General features: G+C 36.4%; 1 protein-coding gene across 3 annotated transcripts in view; it reads right to left on the bottom strand.

The window, feature by feature from the left end:
* Positions 1-13,442, bottom strand: part of LOC131371026 (ephrin type-B receptor 1-B) — a 315,677-nt gene that overhangs the window by 50,216 nt on the left and 252,019 nt on the right. For all 3 annotated transcript variants that reach the window (XM_058418733.1, XM_058418732.1, XM_058418731.1), the window contains 2 exons: positions 10,156-10,318; positions 2,006-2,114 (listed from right to left, as the gene is read on the bottom strand). In XM_058418733.1, the coding sequence (XP_058274716.1) occupies positions 2,006-2,114; positions 10,156-10,318 (272 nt within the window). The remainder of the gene's footprint in view (positions 1-2,005; positions 2,115-10,155; positions 10,319-13,442) is intronic.

Here is a 13,442-nt window from a genome sequence, read left to right on the forward strand (position 1 = left end):
CTTTTATCAAGTAACGTATATCATTTCAAAAGCGCTGTTTCAACTACTTCAACTAAATCACACTTTCAGTAGACTACACCATCTCATACTTGCCTCAGACACTGGCTTCTGGTTAGAAGTACACTGTCTGGATTTTACTGTTTCTTTCTTTCTTTCTTTCTTTCTTTCTTTCTTTCTTTCTTTCTTTCTTTCTTTCTTTCTTTCTTTCTTTCTTTCTATAATGAGAATTGTTTTTGTTTTGCATCTCTAGATTAATTGTTTTCTGTTCATTTGCTGAATTTGTCTGCTAGTTGCCCATAAGCTATATTTCGTCTGGCCTTATGCTTAGACACAATGCATGCCTCCGAGCTGTGAATTTTTGGATCATTATTTTCTCTTGTCATGATGTATATAGTTTTTCCCAAAACTAAAAAGTGATCCTAGGTTTCAAAACAGCTCAAGTGGGTTTGAAAATAAACTCCATCTAAACAGAGCAAAAACGAGAACCAGGTTAGGTTTATAATACATTCAGTCTCATAATCTGTTAATAACCAGAGTGAGAGCTCAATTGCGAAATCATAAAACATGTACACCTCAGTGGGAATAAAGTAAACTGATTGATTGCAATTGCAGTAAATGCCTATCCAATTAAATGAGGTGGGTAATCCTTTTAATCATCTGTTAAGTAGAGGAACAATAGTCATGTTAATGTGTCTAATTACTTTCAGTAGCTGAATCGATGGGTGGGTTCAGTGCATGTGTTTTTGGTCATGATGTAATCCTGATACAAATAAAAAGCTGTTGCAGAATTGAATATACATTTTATATAATTCACTTAAGGGTGGATTGGCAACATTTTAACTCTCACAAAAACTCTCAACTCACAAATGTGCAAAAGTCTTAGGCACCATATTTCCTATTTTTTTAATATAAAGTTTTTTTATTTCATGACTTCTACATTTTGTAGTCAGTACAAAAAACACCACGGCAAAAAAATGTTATAATGTTACAGAGAAAAGTTTGGTATGTCTGTAAAGAAAGCAGCACTTTATGTAAGATACCACTTTTCAGTGCAACAATGTCTCCAAAAGAACTGGAAAATTGGTTCAGAGATTCTCATCAAAACTTACCAGCTAATTTCTTTTTGAAATAGAACAAATTGTATCTGAGTCTTTTTTTTTTTTTTAGGCAAAAGTTCATCACAACGAATATTGATTTGCTTCAATGATTACTGTTTACTGCTCTTTATAGTATTTATTATGTAGATTGTACATGAGCATATATTAAAAAAATATTGCCTTGAATAATAATAAAGGTACTAAAGTTATTTATTATATTTTGCTAACAAATATAAGACCATACTAATTTATTAGTAATAGCAAGATTATCTGCCAGTAGAACAATATTAAACTTGATATATCTAGAAATAGGCTAAATAATCATATAATATCGAATAATCTTATAATCAAAATCTAGGTAATAAAGATATGTAATTAGTTGAATACATATATTTAAGATTTTTACTTGATATTATATTTTGCAGTGTATAAAACATTTTTTATGTCATTTTCTACAACCAGAAATTTTCTATTCATGAATGTCATCCAAATCTGAAATATTATGCAACTCTTGTTATTGTGTTGCTAATACTGGCAGTAAGCCACACTTCACACATGTGCATAACTTTGGATTGGAGTCAAATATGTCTACATGGAGTCCAGTTGAGGATACAAATAAACTGATTGGTATCAACTCAATCACACTGGGGGAAATCTTGGCATAGAAACATAGCCAGTGTTTTGAAAGGGCAGAGGACAATTGAAGTGTTTTCACTACATGTCACTTCTCAGGCAGCAGAGGCCTCCAAAAATGAAGCATTAGTTTAATGCGGTATGCTAATATAACTGATTAATCGGCTACTACTAGACTATTATGAATTAGCACTGATTATATACATTAACGTTTGCTTCTTATTAGCATTTCTTATTACTCATCACTTTAGTAATATTGATGAAGTTGATCTTACCTGCTGCAGACTATAGAAATAGCCACCAGAGACACAATGAAGACTATACCAGCTGCCGCTGAGCCAGCAATGAGTGGCAACTGCTCCCTCAACTCTGACTTATAGTCTTCTGTAGATACAGAGAGCCAGAGATAGATAGATAGATAGATAGATAGATAGAGAGAGAGAGAGAGAGAGAGAGAGAGAGAGAGAGAATAGATTCTGATTAGTAGTAAGCCACAAAGAGGGCCGAAAAGAAAGCCCCTCCCACAAGTAAAGATTCAACCCTACAACATCTTGGTTTGTGCTACTTGTGTCATTTCTGTGAAAAGTTAGTCTTTGTGTGACACACAGAGGGACAATCATACAGCATTTAAAAGAAAAAAGTAAACATTTAGAACTCCATAATCTCAATCATAAATGAGGAATAAGGAATTAAGGTTTAGCTGTTAGCGATCTACAACATGAACAAGCACAATGGTGTTGATGCCGGAATTTGCTTGAATTAGGTTTGGAACTGCATCTAGTTTAGCAGAGGGTACAAATGAGGAAAAACTGAAGGACTAAAGCCCTGCTGCATCATTCTCTGCGGGCAGAGAAATCTTGTTGACATCATCAGCAGGTATATGAATGGTATTATGGGTAATGAAGCTAGACCAACATGTCAGTGAAAGACTTTGAGATGAAAAAAGACTGAATTTTAGTACAAAAAATGATTGGATGCCATTAAAGATCATATGTTTTTAAAGATCACAATTTGTTCAAAGGTGGATGCATCCATCTAAATGATGTGATATAATAGTATTAGATATATATTTTCCAAAGGTCAAAGGTATAGTAGCTTAGTGATTAACACAGTTGCCTCACATCTCAAGGGTTGGGGGTTTAATTCCTGTGAGCTTCCTCCACCAGTCCAAAATCATGCATGTAGGCTGATTGGAATCTCTGTCTGTAATGTGTGATTAGGTGAGTGAATGTGCTTGTAATGGCACCCAAGTCCCCTATGATATGATCCAGGCTCCTATTAACACTGTGTAGGATAAGTGGTACAGAAAATGGATGGATGGATGGATAGATGGAAATGTCAGAAAGTGAAGTCAAATTCATGAAAAGATCAGACCATGAACGTGAAGTGAGCATGAAAGAATAATTGATAATTTTGAGCAGTGAATCAATCAAAAGAGCAGTGATGTTAGCAATACATTCTTCCCCTATCTGTTACCTGTTCATAACTGGAATGACTCTGGGATAACGAGCCAGTGTTGAATCTAGCAAGAGTTACAAGATTTCAAAAAGAAGCAGATGCTAAAGAATTGATCACAAGATGAGACACATATAAGAAAGTCTCAGACCCGTACTAGGGAAGTGCAAAGGAGGAGGAGAGCAAGAAGAAAAAAATAAGCTGATACAAAAAGAAGTTGGAGTGTGTGCGTGAACAAACAGGTAACTGTGCAGAAAGATGAGGGAGAGAGTGCACAAAGAGGGAAGAGAAGTTATAGAGATGTGCAGTGTTGAGAGACTGAAAGGAAGAGGGGGGGAGGAAAGAATCATAGAGGGCAGAGAAGACAGCTTATACATGACTGGCACAGGGGCTTTGTGTGCGAGTACACATTTACTGGAACACACACACACACACACACACACACACATTCAATTCAGCCAACTGCTTTCCAGAAGCAACCCGAACAAATGTAGAAGTGTGTGTGTGTGTGTGTGTGTGTTTCTTTGTCACTTTACTAATCCTTGCTGTAACATAGTTCTTTTTGTAACACGGCAAAGACTGAAATTCCTTATGTCAGAGTCTGAAGTTCAAAAGAGCTTTAGAAGAAATCTCAGGCATGGTGTGTTCCTGGGTGAAAGAGGTTTTATTGATTCTTTTCGTAATCTTATAGTTTTTGAGGAATACAGACAAAAAAAAATGCTTTACAGAGCCAAAAAAATTAAAGTCATCTTGAACATGTCAAATTCTTCATTTTTTTCTTGTGGAAATTAAATATATTATCCAACCAGTTTTATCTGATTTTACATGTTTCAGATAGTTATATTCTAGAAATAAAAGTTTAAAATGAGAAAAGTATTTATATCTGAAATAAGTGAAATGTTTAGAAATTTTATTTTTTTTATTTTATTTATTAGTCATATACTTCATTCACTGTAATCTCATACTACTACATACATTTGCCTATATTCATTTGAAATTGGGTGATTATAGGACATTTGCGGCCCTGATGTTAGAAATTACCAATGATTTTTTTTATTTTATTTTTTTTATCACCATAAATTATTTAATCATCAAGAATTATCAGCCAAAAAGAACAGATAAACAGACATTTGCAATAAGGGTATGGGAGGTGTAATAATATCACCAGTCAGGAACTGTGGCAATCGCAAAAACTCAGCTGGATGGTGAATCTTTAGTGATATGCAATAAACAGTAAAACACAACATCCATCTTCTGTACAGTTTATCCTACACAGCATCACAGTGTGTAGCCTGGGGTCCCTGGGGATTTGGGGTACCCTGGGCGGATTGTCAACCAATCACATGGCACTATCTCACACACATTACAGACAATTTAGAGAAGCCAATCAGCCTACAACACATGTATTTAAACTGGGAGAGGAAACTGGAATACCAAGAGAAAACCCCAAAGCAGTAGAAGAACACAATCTCCACACACACACACAAAGAGCAGAGGTGGGACTCAAACTCCCCACTCCCAAAGGTGTGAGGCAAATAGGCTAACCACTAAGCCACCATTCCCACCTACATCAGGTTTCAGTATAATCCTTTCAGAAATAGGTTGCCTAACGTTCATGTGGCAAACATTTTCCTTGCTAATGATGCTCTCAGAGTTGAGCCCTAAAGCACTGCAGTGAAAAAACATACACATAAGCATAATTTTGCAGAGGTCCTACACAAAAATTGTAACGATGGGTAGGTCTGCTAATATCATACAATTGTCAATAAAGATAATTGGATATTATGGCAATATAACAAGGTGTAGGGGTGATAAATCTCTTATAGTACACAAGTCTACTGATAATTAAATGTAATATTTCTAGATCTTTATCAACGGGATAACTGTGTATAATATACAGGTATTTCATTCAAAATCTTCAAACACAGGCCAAAATAATTCAAGTTCCACACAAGCACATGCAGAAGGAGAACAGACGGCAATACTTAACCACTCCATATAAATGCCATATAAAGCTTATGACAGCTTTTTATACACAGTCAAATAACCTGCTTGCCTCATTTTGCAGGCTGACATATCGCCATTTAAATTTCCTCTTTGTCTTTGCCATTATATTTAACGGACTGTTACATGATTCAGTTTGAATTGGATGAATCTGAATGGAGATTTATATTTAGATCTTTATAATGAGCAACCCAGAGGCAACAGCATCAAGGAAAAACTCCCTGAGATGACATGAGGAAGAAACCTTGGGAGGAACCAGACTCTAAAGGGAATAGTGAAAAGGAAGATTTGAAATCATTACACTTACAGAGCTGTATACACTCATGTCAAAGAGTACAAAGTGTATTACAAGATGCTCATTATGAGCATTTTTGGATCCCAGCAACAAAACTTGTCTACAGTATGCATTCAGAAAATACTAGCTATTGAAAAAATTAGCTATCGTGTCCTTATTAGTGATTTTCTTCTATTTAAAATGTTGTCACTGTGCTATTTAGTGTAAAGGTCTGTGTCCCTCTCTAGACGCCAATAAACATATAAATCACCATTTCTCATTTGAAGTAATTTCCAACTGCCTTTATCCAAATCAGTCTTACTGTAGTAATTAGTAATTATTTTGGTCATTTCATTCCTGTAAACCGATTTCTGATTCATATCTTGATTATCTCTGATCTTATATGCTGCCCATGCCTTTAATGCTTTTACATTTACGCCCCCTGGCTATGTTGTCTTTTGCACTGCCTCTTGCATCCGTTGTTTGTAAGGTGAAAAAAAACAAAAACAAACGAATGCCTACGGGCCACACATTGCTCAGAAGACAGAACCTTTCTTGTGTTCTGATTAAACAGCAAATGAAATCAGGTTCCAGCTCGACTTGGGGACTTCACCCAGAAGAAATCATATGAGAAATGATGGTTGTTTGCAGGCTTTGTTTTGCTCTGTCTTTATTCAGCACTTACACACACGTACACACCTCATTTAATGAAATCATTTCCTCATCATTGCACGCACCTGCCTGACAGACAGAGAAAGAAAGAGAGAGAGAGAGAGAGAGAGAGAGAAAGAGGGGGTGAGAGAGAAGCTGGCAGGGAGAATGAGATGTGATGCAAGGAAGGAAACGACTGTGTGCTTTGCGTGTGTGTGTGTGTATGCAAGAACACAGTGTGACTGACCTTTTCCCCCTGTGCCTGGTGCTAATTGTCTTAACGAATGTCGTGCTGTGGCAAGGTGCCAGAGGATAGAACCATCAGCCAGATCTCAATACACCCATCCATTAATTACTACAGTGAGGAGGAACACTCTCTAACACTCATCTCACACACATGCACACACACTCGCATACACACAGTATATTTAGTGTTATCTATAGCCAACTCCACTATCATCGATTTATTTCACTGATCTTGACCAATATTTTACTTTAATTTGGACCAGAGGAAATGTTTTGGAAACAAAGCAAATCAAAGCAAAGCAAAGCAAAGCAAAGCAAAGAAAAGAAAAGAAAAGAAAAGAAAAGACAAGACAAGACAAGACAAGACAAGCCAAGAAAAGAAAAGAAAAGAAAAGAAAAGAAAAGAAAAGGATATCCTTTCCTAGTATATTTGTCCATCTGATTTTCAAGGAGTCAAACAGGTTATTTGAGTAACTAGCAATTTATTTTGCTCACATTTGCTGACACAAATGGACTAACCAGCTAACCAGGCTAATACAACGTTTTTATGCTGTAAATAAAATAATTAGTGTGTATCAATTTTTTTTGACTCTATATATGTGTGTATGACTCTATATATATATATATATATATATATATATAGCTCAGGGAACTCCACCACAGCAACTTTTAACTCCTTCTTTGTCAGTTATTCCTACCATAAAAACATATGAACTCTTAGTTTAATGTGAAGCCTCATATAAATTATTGTGGATATCTCAGTTTTACCTTGTTTTGGATTCTGTCTTGCCCTGTCTGTTTTATTTTGATCTGTAGACCTCTGCTTTTCCCAGGTTGGACTGTTCTTCAATCATGTTTTTGCACTTGTCTGACACTGATTTTGTTTTGATATTTCACTATTGACCCTGGGCTTTTTCTGTGCAAATAAACCCTTGCACATGGATCCTTACTTTGTATCTTAGTCTGGTTCATTATACTTACACACTATTAGTTATGACACAAGGTCTAAGGTGCAAGTGAGATTTTAAACAAATTTGACTTATACGGTTTGGCTCAGCCGACTTGGCACTCTGATGTACAATGTAACCTACACCAATCAGCTGCAGATTAACAAGCTAGCTTTATTCCAATTATCCTATATTCTATTTAGTATTTTTTTTAGTATTTAGTAAATTATATTAGTTATATCATATATAGTACAGAAATTATCCAGTGATATTTGATATCTCTTAATAGCTTGGCAATGAAACTATTAGGGTCGAGTTTGAGACAGTAAATAATCCATCTTGTTCACGTTCCTTATACATGCAACTGTATTACATATGCAGGTTATCACTTATTGCTGGTGACGTCAGGGGGAGAAACCAGCCCAAAAATCAGCCCAAGTGTCACTTCTTCATAAAATTTTTTTGTAAAAATATATTATTATTATTATTATTATTAGTAGTAGTAGTAGTAGTAGTAGTAGTAGTAGTAGTATTATTGTTGTTGTTGTTGTTAAACCACTGGTTGCTGAACATGGTTCCACCAAATTCCAAAACTATTCAGTTTTAGGCGTTTGTTATCATTAAATTGGACATAGGTGCAAAAAACGAAACCTAATATGAATGAAAGAACTGAGAACTAGCTGCTTGCCCATTTCTACCAGCTGTCCCTTGAGATGATTCTCTCCTTCCTGTTTCTCACTGTAGTTTATCTAGCAGTTCTACATGTCTGGTGCCATGTTTTGCTTTCAAACTTTTAAGATGGCAAGTTAATCTATATGCAGAAGTTCAGTCTCTCTCTCTCTCTCTCTCTCTCACACACACACACACACACACACACACACACTTAGACCTACAGTGCCTGTCAATCTTCCATGACCTTTTGGATCAAATGAGAATCTATAGAAGTAAGATTCATCTACACAACAGAAAAAGACACTAGTGTATCTTCACGTTTACTCAGGAGACAGTGTGTTAGTTATTAATAGCAGGATGTTCTTTCTCTCTGTAGTGCGTATCTTCGTTTGGTTGTTGTATGGAAGTGCTTTATTCTCCAGTATTAAGTGACGAGTTGTAGAAGAAAAGCTCAGTTGGTTGTGTGTGCTTACCAGTGCTGTCAGTGTACCAGCAGATATAGTTATATTTAATATATTGATAAGCACCTTTTCCTTTCAGGATGTGCTGTGTACTTGGCTTCATCAGCTTGCCGACCATAGGATGAATCAGACCGGCAGTGCTCAGCTGCATTGCATCCAATGTGTGTGTGTGTGTGTGTTTGAGATCACCACTGTCCCTGGCACCATGTGTGTGTGTCTGGCAGCTAAGAATTGGCAGGACATGCCAGTCCACACCTTCATTAATCAAACTCACCCAAGAGATACAATGAATGTGGAAGAGAGAGAATTAAAGTAGATGACTCCAGAAACTATTCGATTAACCCAACCCAGAGTATGTGTGGCCGTTCTGTGGTGGCTTAGGAATGAAGATACACACACTAGGTAGCGGTTCTGGTAATACATTGACTTTACTTTCATTAGTGTGTAATCTAATAATTAATTCTAAAATCATTCTGTCACTATGTTGTTTCACCACTGACTGACATTGGAGTGGCTGGGAACATCATAGATTATAGCACTATTTTTCACTTCTGGATCAAAACCCCACCCCTAAAAACACATATTCACATACAAGCCTGGGTATGGGTAAGTGAGCACAGTAGGGATTGTACTCACCAGTTATCACACCATCCCCCCTTTTCATCCTGATACAAGTGCACTGAAGAGTAAGAAGTTAACCCTGTTCATTATATAATCTTCCAACTATCCAATATTCATAGTACTCCAGCAGTTTCTTAAGTATATGTCTTGGAAAGAACACAAAAGTACATGCCTCATATGGTCTTGCCATCCTACTCTAGCATCAGTCAAAAGCTTGTTTTTAGCAAAACAAGGGCCAGTGTATTCACCCCTCAGCAATTCTCTGCATGTGCAATTGATCATCTAACACCATTCCATCAAGGTCCTGACTTTTTTTTGTGTCCTCTGCTTAGAACAAAGCTATGCAAGATCAAGTAGCTAAAACTCTCATGCCTCCCAGTGCCCTTCATGTGACCGGTCTCTGCAGGTTTGAATCAGATAATAGTGAAATCCTACTATTCACTACCCCTAGTTCCCTCCAATTTGGAATCACTGAGATCAGCCTTTACCCATGAAATGGAGTCTTAACTTCTCCTGCATGCTGATGAAACAGGACATTGTAGGAAGGAAGCTTTCCTATATTAAGTTATTTTGCTATTGTTATTCTTAAACTGGCTGTGAATGAAAATAGCTAGACTACAAAATATATTGCATCTAGCAACTGGTACTGGAGGAATAGAAGAGGGAGAAAAGTGAACAGGTACATGCACATCGCCATGAAAACACAATCACTGATTCATCAAATGGTGAGCCAACACACACACACACACATCAGCTACTTCTATATTTGATAATTAATCACAGTCGAGTGTAGTCACTGGCAAGCATTTCTTGGAAAGCTTCTTTTTCAACCTTTTTGATGAAACAACAATTAACTGAGCCATTTTGGAAAGAAAACAATCGCAATATAGACTCAATATGACAAACAGATGGCACAATTATGTTGAAACTTGGACCATACACCCACCTCATAGTGACATCTATATTTATTTCTCTAGAAAAACTTTAGCTCTTGCTGTACACTCCAAGACTTAAAAATGCGAATATAGAACCTTCATACACATGCAGCAGTCTAAACCAGACACACACACACACATTGTCATGGCAATCCTCACCATCTGTGAGAGTTTGGAAGCACATCTTGTTGCTGTATTTGCCGAATCCAGCCACTGTTCTGGCTCGAGTCTGCACCACATACACTGTGCCGGGCCTGAGACCGTCCACACGAACTGTATTTGTCTGAGTCCTCAGTACTGTTGAGTTGACCTCCATTAGATCCTGGAAGAAGGAGAGAGAGAGAGAGAGAGAGAGACAGAGAGAGAGAGAGAAAAGTTTGGTTTTATTCAATATCAAATTAAAATAATAATAATAATAAAAAACAACTTTTTGAGATTTTTATGCCTCAATTCCTCCATAATATCCCTCTGAATAGAGAGAAGAATAAACTATATCTGTAGAATTTAATTACAGTATCTAGTATTCAAAAAAAAAAACAGAGAATACTCCACAAGTTGCTTCACAAAGGTAAGTGTTTTTTGAACACAACAACAAAAAAAACCCTCTAAATCCTGGAGGGACTGTTCAAAATAGAGGAAATTGTGTTCTCTATGTTTTACATCTATGATATTATGGCACCTCCATTGACGTACATATTGGGAAACGATACAATTTATCCAGAAATCTGAAACATGATTGATGTCACCAAAACAGTTGTTTCTACCTGCTGTGTCATGCCTCTATTTAATATTTGAAAATAACTCAATAATGACATAGTAAATGTGTATTCCACTATCTTCATGACTATAGTGCAGTCTCATATGACTATGATTTTGTGACCGTCCCTTGTGTATGCATTGCATTTAAGCGCTACTTGTGTTGTCTTTCCAAATAATGTATTTTCATACGCATTCTCACCCACCCTTAATGTTTCATAAAATAATCAGTAAACAGATACATCTGTCATGGCCTGCAGTACCGTCTACACCTGCTTACCATCATGCCAATGCAGAAAACAAGTGCAGCTACTAAGCAACAAATCATTCACACAGACACACAATAATATTTGCACCCACTACACTATTTTGGCAATAAGTGCTAAAAATCACAGCAATCTATTCAAACACGGGTACAGCAGCCATGAACAGATAACAACAAAGCCAGTTAGTTTATTAACACATTAATGGACATTTATCCAACTGTTAGCACTTTGCCCTGTCCTGTGCTTTCTCTTAAATTTTTAGTTCCACTTCTTTTATGTTTATAATCGAAAGACATTCTGATACTTTTCCTCAGTAGGCTGTTGGCTGCTGTTCTGTTAAAAAAAACAACAACGAATAACGTACAACTAAACAAAGTGATGTAATGGAACTGACTTCTGAATCTGATCAATCCATCCATCCATCTATTAATTCATTCATTCATCTCCAGTAACCTCTTAAAACACACACGCACACACACACACTTAGTTTTAAATATTTTGACACTCTATTTCACAGTTAGAGGCATAACTGATAAACCTAATGCATATTTTTGGGATCAGGGGAAAAAAACAAAGATCCTGGAGGAAAGCAATGAAAACTATAATCTGAGTTTAAGCTTGATCTATGCTGTCCAATCTGAAATCAGGTATTATTCTATATCTTTCTGAGATCCCATTTACTGACTGAATTTTTAAAGTGTTTTGAATCCTGACTTGCCAATGACACCTGATTTGTCAAAGTGGGAGGTTAACAAATTCTCCTTCCTGTCTTCACATTATGGTTTCTGTTGTTATGATGTTTTACTTAATGGCAGGATGACCACAAATGTTTCAGTTAGATACAGGGGTAAGAATCGTAGTGTCCCTGGTGGTTCAGCAGCAAGATCCTATCTGGGAACCAACCAAACCTCTGAGAAGGTAACTCTCAGTGTCTCAGAGTTGCAGCAGGAAGGGCAACCAGTGTACAAAAAGAAAAAAGAAAAATCAAGTGCCATATCAAATATGGGTATTGGATGATCTGCTGTGGTGACCCCAAACAGAGAACAGCCAAAGGACAACAACAGTGCTAACATTCGTAGTCTTAAATAAACTGAATGATAAAGAGTTTAATATAATGTTGTTGTAGAGCCGAATGTTAAAATATTCTTTCTGTCTACTGCAGTGGATGCTTTAGGGTTTTTCATGCTGCACTTTACTCCGGGTTATCATCATTCTAAATCCCTGTAAATTTAACCCCAGGTACAGGTGATGCTCTGATGCAGTTTTAGTTTTGCTTTCATGGTCTTAACTCCTCATTGATATAATAGCTAGAGACAGACACAAAAGACACGCAATCAAAATTTGAGAAGCATGTGTGTCATATCACATGCTATGTACAGTCAGAGAAACACTGTTTGTTGTGTAAACAGCAGTTTCAGCATTAACAACAATATAGACAATAGTGTCAGATGGTGATGGATAACGCTTCAGCTGGAGTCAAGAGTCAGTTATGGTCGGAAAAGTCAAGCTGGATGGCATAGTCAGAATAACTGAGTCTCTCCATGCTTAAAAGGAATTAAAAAATACTCAAATAATTTCCTCCTTTTTTCGCTTTCTTTTGTCTTTTTTGTCTTTGTTTTCTTGCCTTTGTGCAACTCAGGAGGCTTAAAACAGTGAAGGAGGATTTTACATGGCAACATTTTCTCTCACTGATGTGAAAGCACAAGACAAGCTGTTATTTAACTGGATGTGTGCTGTATTTAACCAATCATGGTGGCTGGCATGGATGCTAGCATTAACCCAGGGTTTAGGAATGTACAGTGTGATGTGTCAGATTATGAATAGCCAGGATTAATTGTTAACCCAGGAGAAAGTATGAGCAGTGTAAAATGTGAAGCAAGATAACCCAGGATTCTGTTTAGACTGAGTTTACAAGTTTGAAAAGTTCTATTACAACAAACAGCCACTCCCATAAATAAATAAAATATGTTTTCTCCTGAAAAAGAAAATATCAATAAAAAAGTTAAATTTGAAGAGACTTTTTTTTTATCCCCAGGAGGATATAATAATAAAATACTTTATATGGTGTCCAGATCTAAAACATCAAGAAAACCATATATCCCATTTCAAACTATGCAATATTAGAACAATCCTAGTTAAATGTAAAGTTGCAAGGTTCAAGATTTTTATTTGTCCTGTTCACAGGTACAGCATGTACAATATACAGCTTGTGAAATGTGAAATGAAAACCTGGCCTGCTCCTCCTTAGACTTAGACCTAAGTTAGAGTAAAAATAGAAATAATAATAATAAGAAGAAAAAGGTAATAAAATGTGATGTGCATATTAAGAGTAGTAGCATGATGTTGCATGTAGTAACAGTACAGAATGTACAAATACAGGGTGGGGCGCAAAAACTTCCCTTTTTTGAAGGCGAATGAAAGAAA

The sequence above is a fragment of the Hemibagrus wyckioides genome, linkage group LG20 (genome assembly GCF_019097595.1).
Source record: "Hemibagrus wyckioides isolate EC202008001 linkage group LG20, SWU_Hwy_1.0, whole genome shotgun sequence".
In the NCBI taxonomy this organism is placed as follows: domain Eukaryota; kingdom Metazoa; phylum Chordata; class Actinopteri; order Siluriformes; family Bagridae; genus Hemibagrus; species Hemibagrus wyckioides.